The following is a 26,941-nucleotide window of genomic DNA, read 5'->3' on the forward strand; positions in this document are numbered from 1 at the left end:
CACACACTGCTGCATTGAGCCGAAAACAAGACAATCGTAATCTTCTCGCGGACACAGCTGATGACATTTTCGTAGAAACGTTGGGTGAGTTTCATCGCGCATTTTTGTTTGCTGTTCGACATAGTTATCGCAAATGCTACTTCACAAAATGCTCACTTGTCGGAGCGTCTGTTTCCCAATACCAGGTAGCTAGCAAATGGCCCCGTCTATTTTCTGGGATGCACGAGAACACATCGGGACTGTTGAACGATAACTGAGTGCTAATGCTAATTGTTTGCTAATTATTGAGCCGCTATATCAGCGAAATATTCTGCTAACTACATACGTACGCTTTCTAAAATTATCACGTTTACTTATAAAAATTACTCGGTGAAAGAGAGCGTTGGCGTTAGTATAATCGTATTGTGTCAAACTATCAGCGTCAATGTGACAACATCGAATGCTATTCAGTGCTAGCGGATCCAGGATATAGCCTTAATCCTGACAGTTATTGCTTTATTTACTAATACTTGTACGTGATGTTAGAAAGATGGTCAAGTTGAAACGGTCAGTGTGGCATGCCGTCGGATGTTGTCTTTGCTGCTTTCTTCTTTAAACTAATTTGTATGTCAATGCTATTTCTATTGAGATGACACTGAAATTCTGTTACAGTTTGCGTTGCAATGGAGAAGCCTCCTTTCAGACAAAATCAAAACTGCGGAGACTGGGAGTTGAAAGAAAGGTTGGGCATGGGTGGCTTTGCCCATGTTTACCTCTACCAACATCATGTAAGTTTCATCAGTGAGATGTCATTACAATCTTTCATTGGCAGTAAACTCAAAAGAACATGCCAAGCTATGCAAGATTGTCTTGGAACTCAGTAGGCCCAAATGTAACCCACATTGCACAAAAATGCACTATGACCAGAAATATTCCACTATCCACAAATGAATATTTTTCACAATGAAAACAGAAGCTTGAAATGAAATTGTTTTGACTCAGTTTTCAAATACTCATAACTATTCATGAATAAATTAATTGCCACCAAGAATACATTGACATTTGCAATTATATGTTCATAATAGGGCACCATCCATATCAGTGTACATTCAGTGGCCACTTTATTAGGTACTCAATGAGTGACAAGGCAGTGCCTCAGTATTCAAAGTATGCACACAAGATTACGAGAATGGACAGTATGTGTGATCTAAGTCAACTGAGCATGGTATAATTGTTGGTGCCAGACAAACTGGTTTTAGTATCTCAGAAACAACCTTCCTCTTGGGATTTTCGTGCCCTACAGTGTCTAGTTTGCTGAAAATGGTGCAGTAAAAGAAATAATATCAGTCCCTGCAGAAAGCACCAGTGCCCCTGAAGTGCTATGTGTAGTATTTTAGTGTTCCTAAAGCATAATATGAAAACTCGGATTTCTGACTTCAAAAACACAGGAGCTGGGCTGGCTGAATTGTTTTTTACTGTCGTTTGATGCCTCGCCCCCCACTAAAGTTTGCTTGCACTTACATCCAACTATGCAGTTGCTGCAGCGAACGATATCTACTGAGGATTTTTGAAAATGGCAGATGTTGGCAAACGTGCTGTGCATCTGGTACCTTTGCGTTAGCTTGCTATTGTTGTGTTGTTGTTTTTCACATCTCTGAACAGTAGAGGTTAAGATTTGAGTAGAATTAAACTTAGCACCAGGGATGCACTGATATCACTTTTTCAATGCTGATCCTGATTCTGAGTACGAAGGTTTAAGTATCGGCTGATACAGAATACCAATCCTGAGTATGAAGCTTTAAGTATCAGCCGATATTGAGTACCGTTCTGATCTAACACTTCTGCTGTACAGTGCAGACTTAAGCCATTAGTTTGGGGTCACTAGGCAAAATAATTTGAGATAGTCAGTTTTTTGTTTTTTTCCCCCACCATTCAAGAAATACAGGCTTCCAAGTACCAAAAATGCTGTAAATCAAACCGTTTTGCTTTTATGTGATGACATTACTCATAGCTTTTGGTATCAGATTTTTGTCTTGGCTGAAATCTCTGATACCAATACTCCCATTTTAGCCTGGTATCAACCCAATACCTGGCACCCGGTATTGGTGTGTCCTTACTTAACACCTTTTAAGATGCAGTCATGCCAGAGCCATTTCTTGAGTCTTTCTCTATTCTGTCTCCTTCCTTTCTTTTCTAATATATCAATGAATCAATAAAACGTACTAAAGATAAATAGAATTCCAACTTTTTTTATTTTTTCTAAATAAAACCATATTGGGAAGAACACCACCCAAACATTGGCATTCCTGTTTGCAAAAACATATTGTGAGGGAGATGAGGCAGAAGAAATAACAGCACTTGTTCAATCTAACAGTCCCCAGCAATGCAAACATAAAGCTCAGTACAACATGAAGGCTGTTTATGCCTTGCATTAACATAGCACGAAACAGGCTTGTACTGCTTTGTATTAAAAGTTTTTTTCCTGCATCTGTATTGATACCTAGCATTAACATGCATCTTGGGTGGTCAGATCACAGGTGGACAGCTATAAGTACAGGTGTGAATGCACTCAATGTGTCCTCAATGCATCTTGAAATCTGATCACTCAGGCCACATGCATAGGTGGCCTGGGTTGCACTTGTCCACATCGCATTTGAAGTGTAAACTCACATGTGTCCAGGCCGCACTGAAGGATCGCGTAGTCAACTGAGGATGTCAGTTGATTAGGTGATCACCAAGCCTCCTCTGGGTTAAGTGTTTATTTTTGGGTTTACCTCATTTGTAATTTCTGACATACATCAGACCCACAACTGTGGAAGATCCCCTGCTTGCTTGCGCACTCAAGTTCAAGTTCATTATTCGCCGCAGTACAGAACCTGGCCCTCTCAAACACGCTGGAATAATTAAATAATCTGAGCCTGAACCAACGTGATCGGGTCGAGCCTGACAGGGTTCGGGTTGAGAATTACAAACTCTAGTGTTCAGACATTTACCATTCCCCACATAATGAGTTTCAACTATTGCTGTGTATTTTGAGCACAAAATGTAAGAAGGTAAACAATCGGAGCCTGACGCTACTAATTCACTCAGTTAATTTTCCTCATCAAGATTATTTGTCTGTATCTGGCACGACATGCATTTGTTGCATCCATGCTCTTGTAATAATGTGAAGCTATTTACCCACAATAGACTATTCCTTAAATGCAATAGAGAGAGAGAGACAAGAGACAAGGTCAGTCTAAAATTTAAGGTGTTATATTACACAATTAGTCAGAAAGCCCACTCTGTGTGAGAGAGAGAATATATCAGGTCAGGGGTCTGAAGGCTTTCCGACAGATCTACGTCGTTATCATCAGAATAATAACGTTTATTTACACACCACTTTTTAAAAACCTGTTGTGCTTCACAACAAAGTGGAATGGAAATTTAAAAAAAAGGTGCAGTTGGGATATGGGATGATTTGTTTTATTTCTTCAAGAGCACTTCAAATTTTGTATGACAATATAATTTAGTAGAATAATTGGACTCACGTCTGAGCTCCAGATGTCTGTTGTGAAACTAATCATGCCTACATTCTCCAAGAGTTTGGAGAGAAATTCGCAAACTTCATTGTTCATATGAGGGATGGCCTTTTCCATTATATAATGGCAACTGGGCAAAGTGTACAGCACTGCCACACTTCAGAACATTTGCATTGCAAATTTTGCTTTCGGCTGTTGGATTTTTTTCCTCTGAAATACTTCCTTGCCACTTACATGACTATTCCACAGGTAGTTAACATTCATACACATATGACTAATTCTACAGAACAGTGTCCCTGCCTTGTCAGACTTGAGGTTAACACATGGCCTGGAGGTAGAGGACATACACAGATTGACAGTCGACAGTGCTTTACCTCTCACATTTATAACAACTTTGTTAAATTCTTTTGCCCTATGATGGCCTGGCGGCCTGTCCAGAGTGTCTCCCTTCCTGCTGCCCAATGACTGCTGAGATAGGCTCCAGCATCCCTGCGACCCTGACAGCAGGATAAGCAGTTTGGATTAATGGATGGATGGATGGATGGAATTGACAGTAATAACTCAGAGATTGGAAATACGTCATAATAATTGAGGCCACATTAAAATGAGCTTGAGTGAGCAAGGATGTCTCATTTTGTTTAAATGCCTGTTACTTCGACTCTCTCCTCGCGTTTCTGTACATGTTTATTTACGTGATTGTGACATGTCTATGTCATGGAGAGGGTTTGAGATGAAGTCAGACATGGTTTTAGGCGATTAACACAGGCTTTATTTAATAATGTCTTTTATTCGTTCACTTGCATGGGACAGTGTGATGCTCTCCCATGAGCAATGTTCCCTCCCTCCGCTTGCAGCCAAGGCTAAACCACACACCCCTATCACAGTGATGTATGTGTTTATTTGCATACAATCTCAGAACCCAGTGGCTGGGGACAACAGCCAATATTTTGGGTCTTCCAGTGTAGCTGCTGGCTGTTCGCTTCTGTTTCCTATGAAGACTTCCTCTTCCACGTGCCCATCATTTTTTACAGTCGGATTAGTAACATAATGGATAAATGATGGATGGATTAGAAACATGAATTGTGAGAATGGAGTTGGAGTTGAGAGACGACGTCTACGACCAGACTGTTTCACAAGTAGTCGACATGAATCGAACATTTTTCCACACCACACTCAAACACGATAATTTTTGTAGGTGTTTTGGGTCCAGATGACATTTTAGCCAATTTGTTCTGCCTTTTTCACTCCCCGTTCGGGCTGTTAACAACGTGCAACCAATAGACCAGTAGAAATCGCCGCCTATTCAAACGTGATTGGTCAATACTAATACTGCACGAACGAAAATGGAAAGCAAAAAGAATATATATATATATATATATATATATATATACACATGTTCTTCTTTCAGCTGCTCCCACGACAGCGGATCATCCATTTCCATCTCTTCCTGTCCTCTGCAGCTTCCTCTGTCACACAAACCACCGGCATGTCCTGCACCTGCAACCTCTTCTTTGGCCTTCCTCTTTTTCCTCTAGCCTGTCAGCTTCATCTTCAGCATCCTTCTCCCAATATTCCCAGCATCTCCGCTCTGCACATGTCCAAACCATCTCAATCTCACCTCTCTTGCTTTGTCTCCAAACCATCAAACCTGAGCTTTCCCTCTAATGTACTCATTCCTAATCCTGTCCATCTTCATTACTCCCAACAAAAATCTTAGCATCTTTAACTCTGCCACCTCCAGCTCCACCTCCTGTCTTTTTGTCAGTGCCAACATCTCCAAACCATACAAAATAGCTGGTCTCACTGCCATCTTGTAGACCTTCCCTTTAACTCTTGAAGGCATCCTTGTGTCAGAAATCACCTGTGACACTCTTCTCCACCCACTCCACCCTGCCTGAACTCTCTTCACCTCTTCCACACTCCCTGTTACTTTAAACAGTTGACCCCAAGTATTTAAACTCATCTACCTTCGTCACCTCTACTCCTTGCATCCTCACCATTCCGCTGTCCTCCCTCTCATTCACGCATTTGTATTCCGACTTGCTCATACTGACTTTCATTCCTCTTCTCTCTGGTGCATACCTTCACCTCTCCTGGCTCTCCTCAACCTGCTCCCTGCTGTCACTACAGATCACAATGTCATCCGCGAACATCATAGTCCATGGAGACTTCTTCCTCATCTTGTCCGTCAACCTGTCCATCACCATTACAAATCAGAATGGGCTCAGAGCCGATCCTTGATGTAATCCCACCTCCACCTTGAACCCATCTGTCATTCCTACCGCACACCTCACCACTGTCACACTGCCCTCATACATATCCTGCACCACTCTTACATACTTCTCTGCCACTCCCGACTTCCTCATACAATACCTCACTTCCTTTCTCACCACCCTATCATATTCTTTCTCTAAATCCACAAAGACACACTGTAACTCCTTCTGACCTTCTCTATACTTCTCCATCAACATTCTCAAAGCAAACATCACATCTGTAGTGCTGTTTCCTGGCATGAAACCATACTCCTGCTCGCTAATCATCACCTCTCCTCTTAACCTATCTTCCACTACTCTTTCCCAAAACTTCATGCTGTGGCTGATTAACTTTATACCACTGTTGTTACTACATCTCTGCACATCACCCTTATTCTTGAAAATTGGTATCAGTACACATCTTCTCCACTCCTCAGACTTCCTTTCACTTTCCAAGATTGTGTTAAACAATCTAGTTAAAAACTCCACTGCCGTCTTTCCTAAACATCTCCCTGCCTCCACAGGTATGTCATCTGGACCAACCGCCTTTCCACTCTTCATCTTCTTCATAGCTTCCCTCACTTCCTCCTTGTTAATCCACCGCACTTCCTGATTCATTATCCCCACATCATCCAAGCTTCTCTCTCTCATTTTCATCTCTCTTCGCCCTACGCCACATCTCCTTGTGCTCCTTCTATTTTCTTCATCTGTCTGACTGTCCCACTTCTTCTTCGCCAACCTCTTCCTCTGTATATTTTCCAGTGCGTCCTCATTCCACCACCAAGTCTTCTTGTCTTCCTTCCTCTGACCAGATGACACACCAAGTACCTTCCTAGCTGTCTCCCTCACTATTTCTGCAGTGCTTGCCCAGCCATCCAGAAACTCTACACTACCACCCAGCGCCTGTCTTACCTCCTCCCTGAACACCACACAACAGTCTTCCTTCTGCAACTTCCACCATTTGATCCTTGTCTCTGCCTTCACTCTCTTCTTCTTGATCTGCAAAGTCATCTTACAGACCACCATCAGATGCTGCTTAGCTACGTTTTCCCCTGTCAGCACCTTGCAGTCGCCGATCTCTTTCAGATTGCATCTCGTGCGTAAGATATAGTCCACCTGTGTGCACTTTCTTCCACTCTTATCCATCACCCTGTATTCCTCCCTCTTGTTGAAATATGTATTCACCACAGCCATATTCATCCTTTTCGCAAAATCCACCACCATCTGTCCCTCCACATTCCTCTCCTTGACACCATATCTACCCATCGCCTCTTCATCATCTCCATTCCCTTCACCAACATGCCCATTGAAGTCCGCTCCAATCACCACTCTCTCCGCCTTGGGTACAATCTGTACCACTTCATCCAACTCACTCCAGAAATCTTCTTTAGCTTCCGTCTCACACCCACTTTGCAGAGCATATGCGCTGACAACATATTCATCATTACACCTTGGATTTCTAGCTTCATACTCATCACTCTGTCTGACACTCTCTTCACCTCCAACACACTCTTGACATACTCTTCCTTCAGGATTACCCCTACCCCATTTCTCCTCGCATCCACACCATGGCAGAAGCATTTGGACGCTCTTCCGATGCTCCTGGCCTTACTCCCCATCCACGTGGTCTCTTGCACACACAGTATATCTACCTTCCTTTTCTCCATCATATCAACCAGATCTCTCCCTTTACCAGTAATAGTACTAACATTCAAAATTTCCGACTCTGACCTCAACACTCCTGCCCTTCCTTCCACCTCTCCCACTGCCTCTAGGCATGACTTCCCCTTCTCCTTGGCCCAACAATAGCATAGTTACCATTGGTACTCTGCTGGCCAACAGTACTGGTGACGGTCATTGGTAACCTGGGCCTCGACCGATCCGGTATGGAAATCTGACTTATGGTCTGCGTATTTGATTTGGCAAAAGTTTTATGTCAGATGCCCTTCCTGATGCAACCCTCCCCATTTATCCAGGCTTGGGACTGGCACTAAGAATGCACTGGCAAGTGGTTACTTGAGACGCATGTGGAGACGCATGCTAATGCCAGGTGTGAACTGACGTATTTGGAGCAGTCCACTTACTATCAGCTTATCCAAGATGCATGTTAAAGCTAGGTGTAAATGGCCTCCGTGATGTGCACAAAGGCATCTCAGTTGACACAAGTTGTTGAACGTTGGAGCAAATGGGCTGCAGCAGCACAAAACCAGTGCCAGTTTCCCTTCCTGCTGGACTTTGATCACAAAATAATAGATAAGCTATGTTTTGGGAAATTTTCACTTGGTCTGACAAATTTCAGTTTCTGTTTTGACTTGGTGATGGCATTGTTAAAATGCACACATTAGGCCTACTAACTAATGGCGTATTGGCTAAATGATGCAGAGTACCTAAATATAGCAGTTGACCATGTAAATCCCTTAATTGCCACAATTTTTGTTCATTGTGGCGTTTTTCAAATACATACATCCACCATTATAACGTACAGTGTCACATTATCCTGTCATCTCCAGTAACTGCACTTTAGTGCAGTTTAACTGCACTTAAATGACTATGCTTTACCCCAGTTGTGGGCTTCTAGATCCTAACCCAGTAGAGCACTCTTGATTTGAGGTAGAACCGGCTGTTTACATCATGAATATGCTGTGGAAAAATCTGCAGGAACTGGTTCATGATATTAGAACTGGACCTGGCTGACTGGAATGATGTTATTATGAATCCAAACTTCAAAAATTAAGCTACTTTTGAGACAACTGGGTACTGCGATGTACCTAATACAGTGGCCGTTATGTGTACATTATAACTGCATCCTTACATTGGGCCAGGGGGATATAGATGTATAAGATAAACCTCTCATAAAAATCAATCATATTGGAAATAGCAACAGCATGTTAACTGTTAACTCTGCTATGTGTTATGTTACTTAAAGGGGAATTTGTTTTGTCATTTTCAGCAAACAAATGAAAAACTAGCTGTGAAAATGTGCCGTCTGGAGTTGACACCGAGAAATAAGGACAGATGGAGCCGAGAGATCCAGATCATGAAAAAGTTTGTACTCTTGTCCTCAGCTTGCTCTCCTTGTTTGTTGAGAGAGCTTGCTGTTATACAAAAAACAGTATGATGTATTTATATATTGGTATTTTTATGTCTTGAGACTTGTGTTCCCTCACTGATATTATCCAGCATAGTGGAACAGTTACCTTCCTACATTTTAACAGCATTCTTGAATTGTCATTTAAAGTTGTCACAAGGTCTGCAATACAAAGTGCTTATCTAAAGAACTTTAGCCAAGAAGTCAGAGAAGCAAGCTTGTTAAGAATTGATTTATAACCCTGGGTTGGTATAAAAATGTGGTGACAGTTATTTAGTAACAGTCTCCCCTCCCTCAATACATACTAGTGGCCCTGAACAAGGCACCCTATCCCCCAATTGTTTCAGTGGAGGGCTATGTATCTTGCAGTAAAGCTGTGGTTACACTGGGTAGAACCCAAGTAACTTTGCAAAGGGGAATCAGGGTTTTGGGAGCAAAGACTTCGAGGTTGTTTTCACATCTACAGCATTTAAAACGAACATAAAACTTCCATGTGGACCACACTAGTCCAAAATGTTCACCAAAATTCAGGGACCTTTGCCCACTTCTCTTTGGACTGTTTCTGGTGTGAAAGCAATTTCAATGAATGGGCAGTTTTATAAACAGAAAACAATAGCATATGGTGTCCTATGGCTTTACAAAAAATGTCTTTGATAGCTTTGCTTAAAGATTCAAAAGACTGAGCATCAGGAAGACAGGCAAGATGGAATACAGTTCACAGTTTGTATGTCCTTTTTAGCTTGTGAGTCATGGTGAAAAATCCTACAAGCTTATCTCTCTGCAATACTTAATCCTCTGTAGCTGGTATTCAAGCAGAAAAGAATCAAAAAATCCTTCTGTGAACCTGCAGTGCTTGTAATTTCCTGATTATTGGCTGGAATTCAACTAAAAGGTGTGCTTGGTATATCCCAATATGACACTAAACTAACCTAATGCAACAATTATATAAAGTAGTGTAACAGTGATTTTGGACCCTGGTTCAAGCTTTTCTCAATAATGAACTCTTATTATGTAGAGAGGGCAGGCCATCTTCCAGGACTTCAGTCTTTGTGAGCATACAGTGAGAAAGTGAGAGGAATATGGCTCAAATGAGACAGCCAGTGTGTTATGTTATTAGTTCTTGGAAGGAAAAATCCTTATCCAGGAATGGAGCTCATATAAGGGAAACCAACATTTGTCTTGTCTGCACTGCAATGTTAACATTCAAAACTACGAGGGGGTTTTATGAGTTTTGGAGGGCCTACATTCATGTGGTTGGAAATGACTTTTATTAGATTTGAAATACATAAAATTGTGGTGACATTGTAATAGTGATGTGATTATATCAGGTAATGTGGTTGTGACAAGTGTTTTTAACCTGCTGTCTCGTCATCTCTCTTTAAGGTTAAATAACATCAATGTTGTGACAGCCAGAGACGTGCCCGAGGAGATGAAGCACATAGCCTTGAATGATCTTCCACTGCTGGCCATGGAGTACTGCTCCAGGGGAGACCTAAGAAAGGTAAGGTACTTGTGGAAAGGAAACTTAGTGATTCTAAACTCAGTAATACTCCTTATCATGTAAATTTTTCTCATAAGGCAACCTCAGGGTGGATTCATCTTACATAGTATCTTCATCATAAAATATTGAAAATGATAAATCCCAAGTGTACGATAAAGCTGATTTCTCATTCAAACAGTTGGGCTTCAGAATTCTTCCCCATCTTAGGTCAACAAAACATTGTGACCCAGACTAAAAAGCATTATAAAATCAAATATCTGAGGGGTAGTGAGAGCCTGATGCCTAATGAGACCATCGCTCAACCAGAAGGTCTAGATTCCATACCCAGCCTTGAGGCCTTAACACACATGACTAGTAAATGACACGGAAATGTGAAATAGTCACCTGCGAATAGTTTGCATCAAAACTATTCATACTGGCAGCGATAGGAATTTGAGACAGAAACACAAAGTTGTATTTTTGGCATTCTCAGTCTGTGCTGGAGGGTGTGTTAATGCTGACTGCAAGTCTCTCCTAACAGCTTGTCAGCTGCATCAAAGCCACCTACATCCTGACAAACTACCTCTGTGATGCAGATGGGAAGCATAGTGCTGATGTTGAGGATGAAGGTGGTGATGATGTAGACAGCAGTGTGCTGGGTGCCATTAGGAGTCTTTGGGGAAACAGAGCATCAGCTGAGGCATTGAGGGTGGGGGATACTTTCTGCCAGTATTCTACCTCTCCTGCTCGCCAAATCCCATGGCAATAAAACCAGGTGCACCGTGGTCTCTTCACTACTCCACTGTGCAGACTTTTCTTTGAAGTTATCAAACTGAACTAGTAAATATTAATTTAGATATAGTCTTGAATGTTTAAAGCCTAGATGCTCGGCGATGCTCCGCCACACATTGTCCTTGAATTCATTATCTTTATAATTTTTGTGTCCTTTGTCATACAATACAGGGTGATGAGAAACACAATAAACTGGTCCACCATTTTCCTTAGCAGTTGTGACATGACATCTGTTCCGCACAACGTGATTGGTTGATGCCTTTATTTGCAGTGCGAAAGCTCAAAAAAATCAACCTTGTTCCGAAAAGAATTACGTCACTTTTTCGCCACATAATATTTGTGTTCTGTGAAAGTACTCATGACAAAATTAACAGTTCAAAAAAATGTATTGACGTGCAAATTAATCGCACAAAAAAAAACGCTCCCGGTGTTTAAAGGCCTTTAGTAGTCAGAGCATCGTTAAACTGGACAGTGAACCCCTACCTTCTCTAGGGGTACCAGGCTAAGTGGTTGCCTCTGCTCCCCAACCAGAGTTTGAAAATAGAACCTAGTAAAGTTAATTAAACCAGATCAAACTGTATACTGAGAATGTGATGGTGTGTTTGGTTTGTAGATGCTTAGTAAACCTGAAAACTGCTGTGGCTTAAAAGAAAGTGAAGTGCTTTCGCTACTCAACGATGTTGGTACGTACAGTATTTTACTTTTTCCAAACTATTTATTTGTTCACTGTTTTCCCAAGTGCCATGTTGTGCATTCTTCACACTTGTTTTGTGTTCTAGGATCTGGCATCCAGTATTTACATGAAAACAAAATTATACACAGAGACCTTAAACCAGAAAACATAGTACTGCAAGATGTCAATGGGAAGGTAAATTGTCGTTGATTTATTTGATTTATCAATCCGATTTGCACCTTTCCTGTGTGTGTGTGTGTGTGTGTGTATTTTCAGGGTATGTTATGTATTGTGTGCCTTGAAAGAAAATTTATTGCGTTTTTGTGTCCCTCCAGCTGGTTCACAAAATTATTGACTTGGGTTATGCTAAAGACTTGGACCAAGGCAGTCTCTGTACCTCATTTGTCGGCACTCTCCAGTATCTAGTAAGCACTTCACCAAATAATATCCATTTCTATGTATCATTTAAGAGTATAAAACATCTGAAATAATTTTCTAATGTTGAATTATGCCTCCTTTCCATAATCTTCTTCCTCATTCTACTAAAGTCTGAGAAATTCTTCTTTAGTCTCGCTCTTCTACCCTTCGTAACGGAAGTGTACTATCCAAGTATATCTAAAGATCTTGTGTATTCATTAAAATCACACATGGATACTGGGTACTCAAGTGGAAACTCCTAAAGACCATGATACACAGGCAACATTTTAAGTCTGAAGATATATAATGGTATAAACAGTTGTGAAAATTTTTCAGTTTGGTTAACAAGATTGACTGTGTGGATCAAATGCTCTACTTGTTTACTCCAGGCACCTGAGCTATTTGAGAATAAACCATACACTGTTACTGTGGACTACTGGAGTTTTGGCACAATGATATTTGAATGCAGCTGTGGTTTCCGACCGTTCTTGCACAACCTGCAGCCTGTCCAGTGGTATGTGGAAGAGATTAGTAGAAAAATGTTACATTTAAAATTTACCTAGGAGTAACTCTTGTCAGTTGGCAGACAAAAACATATTTTGACACATTTCTGAAGATTATGGACTCAAGTGGAAATGGCTGACAGATGCATTTTCCCTGTATATTTTTTAAGCCAGTTTTCATCAACATGGGACTTTATCTAATTAATACTTCTATATTTAATCAAACATACATTTAGGGAGGCTAATACTGTTGTTTTGAGATGTAGTCCTGCTGTAGTGTGCTGTTGACCTTCCTCCCATCCACAGGGCCAGCAAAGTGCGGAACAAAGGTCCAAAAGACATCATGGCTGTAGAGGAACTGAATGGAGAAGTCAGGTTTTCCACACATCTCCCATACCCCAATAATCTCAGCAGGTATACACCCTGTTTCCTAAAGATTTGGCTATGGTTCTCAAACATTTCACCTGTAAACAGTCTAGAGTGGCAGTTACATCTGTTTCATGTTCTGTGGGACAGTTTCTCTAAAATGGAAACAAAGATTTTGTCTACTGGGTGTTTGAAATTAAGCCTCCATTTAGTCAGTGAAATGACTAAATGGGTGCTTAGCCAAAAGCATTATCTGTCATTTAATATTTAAATCATGTTTGATACTGATTTCTCCCCCTGGACATGTGTTTGAATGACAAATATACAGGACACTGCTGGACCCCATGGAAGCACTGTTGCAACTTATGCTGAAGTGGGATCCTGTCCAAAGAGGAGGCAGAGTCAACCCTGACAACAAGAAACCCCACTGCTTTGAACTGCTGGAACAGATTCTGAGTATGAAGGTTAGTAACTTTCAGAGCTAAGGATGCACATTTTGACTTTTTTTCTAGCTGACAGCCATACTTACTTGGTTGTTAATTGTTAACTAATAAGCTTATAGATAAATCTAATATGAACCAATGGATGCTCGTCTGTGACCATTTTAGAAATGCCAATAAAAATGTTTCCTTTTTCAACCAGAAAGCTTTATTCAAACATGGGCCATTACCAAAAATGAGGACATCTGGATTCCCATTTTGAAACTGCGCAGAAATCTTTAGTAAACAATTAGCCCATATGACATGGAAAAAATTGTGACTGAGGAAGAAAATAAGCGCCCGCTTATTCAAATAGGCTATTCCAAAAAAAGGCTATCATTATTGGCTGAACCCTTCCACAACAAGACTGCCATGAACACTTTTGAAATACGTTAATCTTAGATATCAAATATATAGGCAAATTACATACATCGTACATCTTACAATGTCCATTATGTCCTCGCGGACATAATGGTCCCAAACTGAACTCTACTTTGCTCACTTAACTTTCACACACTGAAAGTGGCAGCCCTTGGAAAACAGCTGTCACAGCCCTTGTGTGTTGTACAGTAGTTGACTAGAGTTTCGTACCCTTGTTGATTGGCCTAAACTGTAAAATTGCATTGCCAACACTTGGCTATGTATTTGAAATTATTTGTTTTAACCAGACCCGTTGAAAGAGAGAGTGGCAACACTCTTTGATCTTGCTGCCATGTTATCACGTGGTTCATGTAGCACTCAGCAGTTCCAATCAAATCTGTGCTGTCAACCTGTTTGAGTGGTTTTCTGCGGGACAGACAGCAGCAGTGATTATATTTACAACAATTTTTGGTAAATATTAATGCATAATGTGCACTGATTACTGCTGTGTTCTATCATTTATATGTCTGCTACTTTATTGTTATTTTTTACTTATTTATGTTATATTACTTACTTTATACCACTAGGTGGTAATATCGTAAAGCAGAGCTAGAGATTGCTATGATACTATGCTACTAGGCCAGCTACTGAGGACTATTGTTTTTTAGAGTTCACCCACCATTCATTGAAATCAGATTTACTAATACAGTTGAAACTAAGTGTTGCTAACTTTTAAAATGAATTTAATAACCAAAGGTAAACTTTGTATGCCAACGAACACCAATAACTGCAATTAATTTGGGGTATATGTAGGCCAACTGACGTGGTTATTGTAGCTAGCAAAGTTTTGTTTATGTTGGCTAAGTGCATTTAGAATCTAACAAGCAATTATCTTACGATAAATATTAACTAAAACTGGCTACATGAAATGCTGCTATTGATTAAATTCATGACAGGTCCGCGAATGAGTAAAAATTTCAAAAAATACATTCAAGCGAGGGTGCTTGGGAAACACTGATGAATGGGATTCAACGCCATATATACATATATGCTGTATAGTTTTTGGAACTATTGGTTGCCCCGCAACACACATTACTTCTGCATATAACAGAAGCCTATGGGAGTGTTGCAACTCTATCAACGGGTTTGGTTTTAACCAATCAGATTAATTGGTGAGAATTCTTATTGGTAGTTAATGGTTCATGAACCAGTAACATTCCTAGTCTACATGTTTTATGTTGAGATGTAAGACTCATGTTATTGTGCTTGAACTAGCTGCATCTAGGACAACAGTTAAAATATGTGTCAGGGCCAGGGACATTTATTTATCTTTTTATAAGTGCTTGCCTTAATTTCTAAAATATTACGATAGTGAGAGCTGTTACTAAATCAATATTTACTATTTATGCTATATGTATTATTTCTATACATTCTTTTGAGGGGATGTCATATTTTCCCAGCAATAGATAACTGAAATGGCTCATTCAATATTGGTTGTCTGTTGAATTATAGATGGTCTCTCTCACTTCTCTGACAGTTTCTGCAACCATCAGAGGTTAAATGAAAACTCGGAAGTCTTTCGCCCACAGTGTTTGAGAGCTTTCCCCTCTGTCATTAGGTCGTCCATGTCCTGAACATGACAACGGCCCAGGTCCACTCTTTCCAGCTGGCTCCAGATGAGAGTCTCCACAGCTTGCAGAAGTGCATTGAGGGTGAGACCAAGATAGAAGTGGTAAACCAGGAGCTTCTGCAGGAGACAGGGGTGTCACTGGACCCCAGGAAGCCTGCAGCACAGTGTGTCCTAGATGGGGTGGTAAGATATTTTCTCTTTTTAAAATCATCATGTTTAATCTCATCTTTTTTTTCTTTTCTTTTTTTAAGCGGTTTAGAGCATGCTGCCATACATTTAACGTAGTCTGTTGCACTGTTGTGACAAACAATGGGACATGTCTTGATGCAAGAAAATCAAAGAAGGTTGAATCAGTTCATCTGGATACAACGTTTATTGACAGATACGTTTCCTCACTGAGTGATGAAATGTATAAACGTTGTATCCAGATGAACTGATTCAACCTTCTTTGAAACATAGTGACAGTGGCCCTGTCCCATATTTCGCCCTATGGTCCTACAGTTGTCCAAGTGCCCCCTTTGGTAAGTCAGAAGTGTGGTCCTATGGAGTGCAATGCTTCAAGGGTCCAAAGTTGTAAAAAGACTTTTGAGACGCTCCTAGTAACGTACAATCACAAACCTAGGGGGTTATCTGTTGTGATGTTCACATTAGTGCTTTATCAATGGCTCTTTATCATAAACTATTCCTCACTTGCAATTTTTAAATGGATGAACTGGAGAATCATTTCATCTGTCTTTTTGTTAAAACATTAGCAGTAATCACATATTAGCATTTCGGAGTTGCAGACAAATGAACAGGAAGCTACTTCTGTTATGGCTAAAGTGGAGTGGTTGTAAACTAGGTATATCTCATTAATGTAATTGAATAAATCAGTGCTAGTCTAATGAGGCTCAGTGTGGTGAAGTGTTAATGATACAGCCACTGGTCGCCTACTTGCATTTTGGCATGTTTATTTTTTATCTTGTAATTGTCCTTTTTTATTTATTTTATTTTATTTTATTTTTTGTGAAGCACTAGATGTTAAAACATACATTGCAAAATGGAAATTCTTGCAGCCTCACCTCACATCCTAAGGGCAAGAGACTGGGCATATATTGGGAAAAGGCCATTGTGAAACCCAATGTCTTAAAACTTTCTTTTAACTCTTCAATAAAGTCTTTGGTGTGGTTCAGAATGTCTCACCCATAAATCAAGTAATACATTATAGAAAATGTTTGATTAAGATTTTTTCAAATCTCCATATGTCAGTTACTGGTAGATATATTTCTCCTCATTTTTTTCCAGTTGCTGATAACAAATTACAATTACAATCCTGAAGATCATCGTTACCTATGGTGACACCCGGTAATTAAAGTGGTGTTTGAGCACTGCAAATCCCAGAGATCCATTCAAAATGAAACAGTCTCTGGCACTATGTCAGCACCCCACCACCAAAAATATTGTTGAATTCATTTTGCAGCTATTGATGTAGTATCTGTTGGTAAAGGTTTTTTACAAGGTTGTGTTGCCATATCTGGCCTGTGATGGCCTGGCAGCCTGTCCAGGGTGTCTCCCTGCCTGCCGCCCAGTGACTGCTGGAATAGGCTCCAACATTCCCGCGACTGAGAGCAGGATAAGCGGTTTGAATAATGGATGGATGTTGCCATATCTGCTTATTAGCCACAACAATTTTCTTCAAACTCAGCGCTACTTGCTTCATTCTTCTGCATTTGGCTGCTGTGGGGAAGACGGGAAACGCTCCAAGTAATTTTTTTTCCCCAGATCAAGTCCGTCCATAACTGCTAAAATGGGCAACTACAAAAGCGTCCATAAATTTGAATTTTTCTTGATGAGTTGTTGTCTTGCATACACCAATATTGGAAATGCATGTAAATCTTCAGGATTGGGATTTTTAAACCAAAAACGCAGTATGTCATGATCCACGTTGTTATCATAGTACTTGCACTATGATTTTTTTTTGTCAACAATAAGCAGCTCTAGACTGTGTTTATGGACAGTATTGTAACACTAAATTGCAGTTGAGGCCACTACTCTTTATTTTCAAAAAGGCACACAAGTGTTCGCTCTGCTTTAAGTATCACCATTCTTTTCACCTTTACAGAGAGGCTGGGACAGTTACATTGTCTACCTGTTTGACAAGAGCCTTACCAAGTACTCTGGCCCCTTTAGTGCCAGACAGCTGCCTGATAAGGTCAACACTATTGGTGAGTTTATGTTAAAGATTTATGTAGTAGGTTATGGTGCTCAGTATTTTCCAGTTTCAGGCTTTGGCTTATGAAGCAAAACTACACTGCACATTGGTGCTTGAAATAAAAATTCTAAATTAAATACCTATATCACAGGCCAACAATTTATCTTGTTTCTCTTCCACTTTGCTTTAACACCAAATGGTGTAACTGTTTTTGGTTACTTTCCAACCTTATAGTACAAGAGGCTAAGACCCAGCTGCCCCTTGTTGTGCTGAAGAAAGTGTGGGGTGAAGCAGTTAGCTATATCTGTGGGCTTAAGGAGGACTACAGCAGACTCTTCCAGGGCCAGAGGGCTGCCATGTAAGTCTACACACCCAAGCACGGTAGAGCAGTGAGTGCCTTTACATGCATTTCAACCACAGTCTTCCAGCTAGAACTAATTCATGCTAGACCCCCTGAATCTGGACTTTGATTCTTTTTGTCAAATCATTTCAAATTAGTTAGTTTTTGTCAAAGCTGCTTGAAGAGTGCATGTAAATGTCTCGAGTTTTAATTTGTACTTTAAAGAATGATAAGTAGAGCTGACAGGAGATGAATTAGTGGCTATCATGTTGGAATATCATTCATTTAGCCCGGCACACCCTCCTTTTGATGAGGTTTATTTATATTTGACCACACATTTTTCACTGCCTTTGAAGTGACGTGAACTCATACTTTCTGAGAAACTTAATATCAAATATTCTAGGTATATGCTACTGTAACTTAAGACTACATACACAAAAAACAAGTGCAGATGCTCAGATCGCCTTTTAGGTAATGGTGTCTTTACAAACAGGATAGTCTACGATCATCCATGTGGGGCCCCCAGGGGAAAATGCTCTTGCGTGTATCTGTAAAAAGCCATTATCAAAAAAAAAAAAGCATGGATAATTCATGACAAACTTCAAACAAAAGCACAGCTTGGACAAAACATAGACTTAAACAACTGATGTTTGAAACAAAATAAAAGGAACACTTATTTTTACTTTCCAAAGCCCACTTGAACCTGTCACATAACACAGAAAGGAGAAACTCCTTGAAGTGAAAACTCTTGGACCACTCCCCCATCACTTATTTTGAACATTTACACCTTTAGAATATAGGACTCAGTTGTTCTGTTTTGCCCATCAGTAGATGTTTTTAATGCAAATTAAATCATATTTGAGACACACCATATTGTTTGTGTATAACTGATAACTAACAGTAAAGAAACTTTGGAGGCATTGCCATGTCGAGAATGAATCATCTTGGTGCAGTGGCGATGAAGTCATAAATGAATTTGGAGCATTTCATCCATCCTATCGGTGCAGTGCACCATCACATCTTCTGGCTTAGAGAGCGCTTTCTGACTGTTGTTCTCTGTCGCTCTGGCCCAAGGCTGAGTCTCCTGCGCTACAACACCAATCTGACCAGGTATAAGAACAGCATGTTCGGCTTCTCTCAGCAGTTGAAGGCCAAGCTGGACTTCTTCAAAAGCAGCATCCAATACGACCTTGAAAAGTACAGCGATCAGATGCACTATGGCATATGTGAGTACATGCAGCTTGTTTTTGTGAGTGCTAATTGCTTGTTCTTAAAAAAGTCAATTTTTCATTTCTTCTTGTACTTAAAAGATGTATGTTATTAAAGAGCATATAAAATGGATCATTATCAGATTAGAAACAATGAGACACCAGGTTATGACACCCCCCCCAACATGGGATTAGTGTCAGTTTATTTCTTTCTGATCTTGTTTTTGCTGTTTGAAAGCCTCTGAAAAGATGCTGAAAGCCTGGCAGGAGAATGAAGAGAGGGCAGCTGCTTTTGCCCAGGTACTGTATGTTTTCAGTTTAAAGAGTTTTAACTGATTTTAACTTCAGACTCCGGACAACAACCCTTGGCATAGCTGGGTTGTTTACTAATTGTTAATATGCACCCTCACTTAAGGCCAGACATTTGGCTGGCATTAAGTGAGGGTGCATGTGTAAATGCATGTGTAGCCTGCACATATACAGCTCTTCTAGCCAAATGCTGTTTGTTTTTGTGAAATCTTCTGCTTATCCAGTTCAGCTGACAAGCTCGACATCAACCTGGAGAGCTGTGATTTTATTTTCTTACTGATGTTGCTCTTTGTTTGTTCACTTGTTTTTCCCTGCGTTTCTCATGTTTTTTTTTCACCGCAGATTTTTCATTGGTAGCTCTCATATCTTGCTGAAAATGTTTTCTCTCTTTCCCCCATTTCTTTCTGCAATTTTGTCTTTTATCTGATGTCATCATGAATGGCATAGTACCCAGTGGTGGCTGAAGGTCTTTGAGTAATTCCCTTTTTGTGCTGTAGGTGGCAGAGGTGGGCCATCTGGATGAGGAGATCATGGCGCTGCACTCGGAGATAGTGGAGCTTCAGAGAAGCCCTTATGCCCGTCGCCAAGGAGACAAGATGGAGCAGCTGTAAGTGAGACGTTGCCCCTCTCTCCATATCCTATACATGGCTATATGTCACCTCCATATTTATCAAAACTTGCCTTTCCTCATTGTAATCAACTTCTTTAAAAAATACGTATAATTTAATAAGCTAATTTCTGCCAGTATGTTTGCTGTTTCTAAAGTCTGTTGCTATTCCTCTATTGTTTTCACTCAGTGATACACCTGTCAGCATGCAATGTGTGATGCTAATGTTTGATTGTACACAACTATGTTTTCTTTGTCATTGCAGAGAGGAAAAGGCTATCGAACTCTATAAGCAACTCAAGATGAAATGCAAAAGTAAGTTTACTTATATTTGAAATAGTATGCCAGGATTCTACCCTCTTCTGCCAGGACTTACTGTTTTTTTAATATGGGCAGTTTGTTTTTGGGGTTTTTTTAACTCAAGATTGTCCTTGTGAACAGATGATTTTATTTGGTAAATCTTGGCTCATTGCTTAGTATGTTGTGTTTTTTTTATCCCCTCAGCCCCTGAGCCAGATATGAGCAGTGACAGCTCTGAGATGGTTAAGGCCATCATTCAGACAGTCCAGAACCAGGACAAAGTGCTCAAAGATCTGTACACCCACCTCAGGTGAGAGCTTTGTCATAACACTCCTGGGTCACATGGCCTTTGTAAATGATTCCCATTGTTCATTTTTACCTGTTGGGTGGGTCATGGCTATGTGGGTGGGGTTTTCCATGTGTCAGGACAGCTCATATTTTCGGCCGATCTGGCACTCACAGATAAGTGTACTCAATTGCCTATGTGTGGTTTTAACTTTCTGTTACTCATAAAGTTGTTGGGATATGGAAAATCCCAAGATTCAACTCTGTCACTTTACTCTGATGTTAGAAAAAACGTTGTTGCTTGATAATTACATGAATAAGTTTCCATCTTCTCTTTTAAAGTTGCATTTCATTCCGCAACATGCAAACTATTTTTCCTCATCTGCACAGGAAAGATAGAGAGGAGTTATTTTCCACTTCAAAATGTACTACAGTGTTTTTTAAACTAAAAGTTGGGGCCCAAACTGGACACACCCTTATTTCTTATGGGTCCAATTATGGCCATAGTACAAATATGCTCTAACAACTCAAGGTCACCAGACAAAACTCATTGCACTCTTTATTGAACCCCAGCTGGACTGTATCATTAAAACCGTAAGGGTTGACCTCTCCCCTCCTCCATGCCCCTTTGTTTTTATACATCTTCATTCTCACTTCTCTCATTCACAGTAAGATCCTGCTCAGCAAACAGAAGATCATTGACCTCTTTCCAAGAATTGAGAAGACCCTGGAGAGCATCAAGGATGCAGACAACACGGTGATGCAGATGCAGATCAAGAGACAGAGGGAGTTCTGGCACTTACTGAAAATAGCGTGTGTAAGTTGCTGCTTCTTGCCCACTAGATAGTGGTGTAAATTGGGATTTTTTTTTTTTAATTCATTGGTATGTCATGTGGAAGTGACACGTAAGAAAGACTGCACAATCTCCCACAAAGGTCACACACAAAATCCCAATGTTACAGTATGTGCCTTGGTAACGCATGGAAACAGAGCCCTTTGTGTGTGTGTGGGGGTTACATACGACGCCATCCATTTGCTGTATGTAACACATCTGTAAGCATTATAATCTACCATCTGATCCCCCCCCAGTCCAAAGACCGTGTTCTTTTTCAGGACAAGGGCAATGAGTTTAGGATTGGTGACCCGTTACCATTGTCCCCTCTCATCCAGGCTCAGAATTCATCGCGAAACTCAATAGCAGCCAGTCCGGAGACATCCAACCCACTGCAGGTGTCTCAGTGGTCCCAGTCTGCACAGCTTGTCAGCTCCCCACACCCGCTCACCTCTCTACCTGGGCCAAATGACAGGTACCAGTATGATCAAGTCATTCAGGGGTCCAGAAACACACAAGACACAAACTCTGCAGAGCATCAGTTGCTAGCATGTTCCTCAGGGTCAGGACAGCATCTCTAAAAGAACATACCTAAATGAAACAACACACAGTGCAAATGAATTTGAGTGGCTGTGCTTCATGCCATTTTCGTGACTCTGAGCAAAACTACAACTTGTACAAATACTTTGCCCTTACCTGCCTGCGTCTAAATAGCCACATTTCCACGGAACTTTAGGCTTGGTCCTTAGTTAGTGCACTTTTTATTTTTAACAGTTTAGAAGGAATTATAGCTTATTGTAAGTTCTTTGTATTTGTTAGGTGTATGTGTGTCACATTGTATAGTAGTGATAGTCAAACCGCGGGTCAGGCAGGTTTGGGTAAGCTTACTAGAAAATATGGGTTCAAACGGTGGGTCAAAAAATGACAGCGGCATTCAGAGTATCTCTCTTTCTCTCTGTCTCTCTAATACACATACGAAAGCAGCTTTATCATCAATTTTCGGTTGTGGTTTTGGTCAGTGCATGTGTTTTAGAATGTTGAGACTTCACCTACAAGTCCCAAGTTTTTTCCCCAAGTGGTATCTGTAGCTTTTGTTTACACTGCCAAAACTTCTTTTTTTTTGTCAGAAGAGGCGTGTGTGTGTGTGTGTGTGTGTGTGTGTGTGTGTGTGTGTGTGTGTGTGTGTGTGTGTGTGCGTGCGTGCGTGCGTGCGTGCGTGCGTGCGTGCGCGTGCATAAGAGAGAGAGACTTTGCAGCATGTTTTGAAATTGGAACTGGGTTGTTGATGGTAAACTTGTGTTATCAAGCATTTACATTATAGATTGAGTTCTTGAACAGCAGTTTGTGCCCCCCCCCCTCCGTGGGTTACCTAATGCCCCCTGATTAGATTTGTTCTGACGCTGACTCTGTTTTTATTTAATAGCCTAGACCCTTACCTTATTAGGCTAAGATACAATAGGCTATGCCTTGCAATCAGTGTATTATGCTGGGCGAACAGCCCAAAAACAAAATAGTGCAACACTGCTCACTTTTCTGTTGCCTCGGCTAAATTTGGAGGTTTATGGTTTGGGTAGTTAATTAACGCGTATTTTAGCTGGTCAAGTGTTGTGGATTGACTTTCATAACGGGTCAGGTGGGTGCAGGTATTAAAAGACCCTGACCCACACCTCACTACTGTATAGTGTTGACCTGAGGCTTTTCATCTGTAGAACACATCTTTGATTTGTGTATACTGGTGGAGTCAGACTAGTTTATGTGGGTAGATCCTCCATGCTTGGCTTGCTTTGCTCAGTGTGTTTCCTTTTTTGCAGTGATGCAGCCCCGCGCCTGCTCCAGGAGAACCAGAAGTACCTCAGTCAGCTGACCAGCCTGATGCAGGAGGCTGCTGATGAGCAAGCCAAAAGCATAGTGGTGAGTTGAATGCTTTTGTGGTCTGATGTTGGACTTGACCTTTGCAGGCAAGTATATAGGATTATGTGTGGGATTACTGTTGTGAATTGCTGAGGGCTCTGATTGGCACTTGGCAAAGCTTGAATTTTGAATTGTGAGTGGCATTGTTTAAGCACCAAATAGCCTTTCAAGCTCTAGTTTTTAGCAGTCTGCCACTGTAGGCCATGTAGAATGCAAGACTCGCTTCCTGCTAGATCTTGGAAAGTTTTCTCATATATTCTAACATTTTCAAACAAAAGTCATCATTAAATTTGATTTAGAGCATTTGAAGTGATGCCTCCAATTTTTTTTTCAGGGCAAATGCTGTTCAAATTGATATTAGGCATATATCAACTACGCGAGCATTTTTAAACCATTAATGTTGATAGTTTTGTGTGGTAACGGATCTGTCATTCCCAGCATTCTTTTTGGCTGGACCTCAACAGCGGGGCCAGCCCTACACATGCGGTTGTGAGTGAGTGAGTGCCTGAGTGAGTGATGGAGTTTCATCATTGGTCGGACAGCCGAGTTGGGAGTTTTGCCCATTGGCCGTGTGTAAAGTTTTCAATTATGTCATCAGCTGTTCAAGGAATCAATATCAAAACAGCCGCTTTTTAAATTTAGTCACGCAAAAACAGCTGTTTAATAAATGTAGTCGCGGTCCAGCCATATAACTAGGTTTTAACTTAGTCTTGTTTCCATGTTCCTCGTTTCCAACGGCCACCATTGGTGCTGTGCCCTCACAGGGTACTGATGTAAACTGTACAATCTGCTCTGGTGACCCCTGAGAAACGAGGAACAAGCTGAAAGAAGAAGACGAATCTAGTCTTGTTTCCTCTTTATATATTTAGCAGTTGACACAATCTTGGTATAAAAATCTAAATCGCTCACAGCAATAACACATATTCTCATTTTTCATATTAATTTTATTTACAGCACACTTTATTACAAATATTGTGCTACAAGTTTAAAAGCAACTTAAAAACACATAAAAAGCATATAAAAAACATGCTAGGTTTGCCTTTACTGTTTCAGGGTGTCTATTGTGTGCTATTTCTGGTGTTTAAGTTATCAGGAATCACAGGAAAGTGATTTTACCTTTATTTTATGGAGGAAAAACGCCACATACCTTTACCTCGTGTCCCTGCCAGTAGCATGTGTGGGTACATTTTTTGCATGGGTGCGGCGCAACTGGGAATGGAACCTTTGACCCTTGGCATTGATGCTTTCAAAGCGCTATCCACTGAGGTCCAGCAGATGGTGAGGACTATCATACCTCAGTCATTAATGCAGGATACCTTTCTGTTATTAACTTTCTCGTATGTGTAAGTGCCCCCGATGGCTTAAGGGAATATTTGTGTTCTGTATAAACATTTAGAGAAGTGTGGCTGTCTAACTTCGGGACCTGAACAAATAAACCAAGGCTTAACTCTCAGCTGAGCGTCTCCCTTATTATTGCAGCTGTGACACCTTGATCTCCCTGTTGTTATTTGTAGGACCAAGACTGGAGCTGGACCAAATACGAAACGTTATCGACAAAACTGAAAAAACGAAACGCCTAAGGCCTGTTAATGAAAGCACCATCCAACTCATCCCTGCCTGCGCTCCACGTAACACTAAGGACTAAATGTTGCTAACAGAATGGAGTGGCAGATGATGTACATTAGTACACTGACTTGGGATATTCACTTTAAAATGGCCTTTCTGAGCCTCTTTTGAAAAGAAAAAAAAAAAACAACCGGTAGATGAATCCACACGAGCTTGTTGGTGCCCATCCTCTCCCGTTGTCTCATATGGTGGAAAGTTTGATCAATGAATATTATTGTTTTTATATGCAAAATATCATCCAAACACTGATCATGTGTTGTGTTACTTCTCTCTAGGGAAGCATGTAGGTTTCACATATTTTTAATCACTCGCCACACAGACAGTTTATCATAAATCATTAACAAATAATATTCATCTTTGTTGTTATCGCAAAACCAAGCAAACTTGTAGCACCAGATTGAGGGGTGGGTGGGTGCGGGCCCGGGATGAGGTGTACTTGACTCAGTTATATGGGGAGCTCGGTTCATCCTCGTGGCTTGTGATGTAACTCAAGGAAAACACAAGGAAGCGTTTTGGGGACACAGGAAATAACAATCAAGCAAACAGCACTTTGATACTCCCATGTATGCTTTTCTGTAAAGAAATGTGATGTTCCAGATTAAATCCTCCCAGGATCCTATTTTATCAGGCTATCAAATGGTCACAGCTGTTACAATCACAAATGAGACAGAAATTGTTAGTGGTTATTGTCATTCATATTCAAGTCAAAATATTTTGCTATACACAAGTGGATTCTAAGGTTTTGGAGTATAAGTAAATGTTATTCTCATTTCTTTTTTTAATGCAAGATGTTCTAAATCATATAATATGCGGCAGCCTTTGTCATGATGTATGTGACAACAGTGGCTGGCCAATATCTGTTTATACAATGTCTGTACTGTATATCTTGTCTTTTTGTCATGTTGACACAATGGGTTTTGTTGAACCATTCATATGCACATTCTATTTCACTGGATGGCTTATATATGGAAGTTTGCCATGGCCTGGTTTCCAAGAAACATCATAGCACAATGATCATCTTTGTCCATTGATTTTTACAATGAAACAATTGGATCTTAGTACAGAGATACTTAATGGAAACGGAGAATGGCAAATTAGAATGTACTGCAGTTACACTGTTGTGTGTAAACTGAACTGTTTTGTGTGACGAGCAGAACTTTGCGGCAGAAAGAAATTTTTAATCTGAGGTGTATTTATGTTCAAGTGCAATGGAAAGTTGTTTTCGTTCTTTAATTTAAGTGACACGCTGCATTTGTTTTCCCCCCATGTTACTATTTGTTCCCATCTGACAGTTTGAACCTGTCTTTGTTCAATTTTTAAGATATTGCATTGTAGAGAAATCAAATGTTTGCCTGGTATTACAATAAAAACCGACTTTGGCATGACTGTGCTGTCCTTGGCATTGCCTTTGCCCTCGTTGTCAATGCTGCTGCTGTAAATGTTATCACCGAATGGATGGTTTTTACTGTGGAAAAATTACTTATCACAAATGTCCGTTGCTACGTGTTAATTTCCAACTGTGACAGTGGAGGAGCTGGAAACTTCTGACAATGTCTGAGTTTAACCTTCGCTATAATAGAGTAAGGCTGGAAACAATTTAGGTCAACTATTTAGATAATTTAAAAGCAGAGCAGCAATACAGGCTTGAGAGTGATTAATTATGAGTCACTGAGCTAGACACATTCTATCAGTCTATGTACTTCTCCCTTCCTTCCTTCCCATGACCCAGTTAATGTTTTTGGTTCCGTTGTGGACTCGATTTCAGCTGGCCTCATGATTTGTCATTTTATGC

The 26,941-nt window shown here is 40.5% G+C and overlaps 1 protein-coding gene across 1 annotated transcript; it reads left to right on the forward strand.

Annotated features, from left to right (window-relative positions):
* Nucleotides 1-25,539, forward strand: LOC130127260 (inhibitor of nuclear factor kappa-B kinase subunit alpha-like). Its single transcript, XM_056296840.1, has 22 exons — nucleotides 1-84; nucleotides 652-767; nucleotides 8,703-8,797; nucleotides 10,224-10,341; nucleotides 11,726-11,795; nucleotides 11,892-11,980; nucleotides 12,121-12,210; nucleotides 12,592-12,716; nucleotides 13,012-13,119; nucleotides 13,400-13,535; nucleotides 15,529-15,723; nucleotides 17,642-17,744; nucleotides 17,966-18,089; nucleotides 19,146-19,297; nucleotides 19,518-19,579; nucleotides 20,086-20,195; nucleotides 20,461-20,510; nucleotides 20,700-20,805; nucleotides 21,450-21,597; nucleotides 21,951-22,087; nucleotides 23,424-23,523; nucleotides 25,038-25,539. Exons 2-22 carry the CDS (start codon nucleotides 663-665, stop codon nucleotides 25,101-25,103), a joined length of 2,289 nt encoding a protein of 762 aa, XP_056152815.1. The 5' UTR covers nucleotides 1-84; nucleotides 652-662; the 3' UTR covers nucleotides 25,104-25,539.
* Nucleotides 25,540-26,941: the final 1,402 nt, after the last annotated feature.

This window comes from Lampris incognitus, chromosome 17 (assembly GCF_029633865.1).
Source record: "Lampris incognitus isolate fLamInc1 chromosome 17, fLamInc1.hap2, whole genome shotgun sequence".
Classification (NCBI taxonomy): Eukaryota; Metazoa; Chordata; class Actinopteri; order Lampriformes; family Lampridae; genus Lampris; species Lampris incognitus.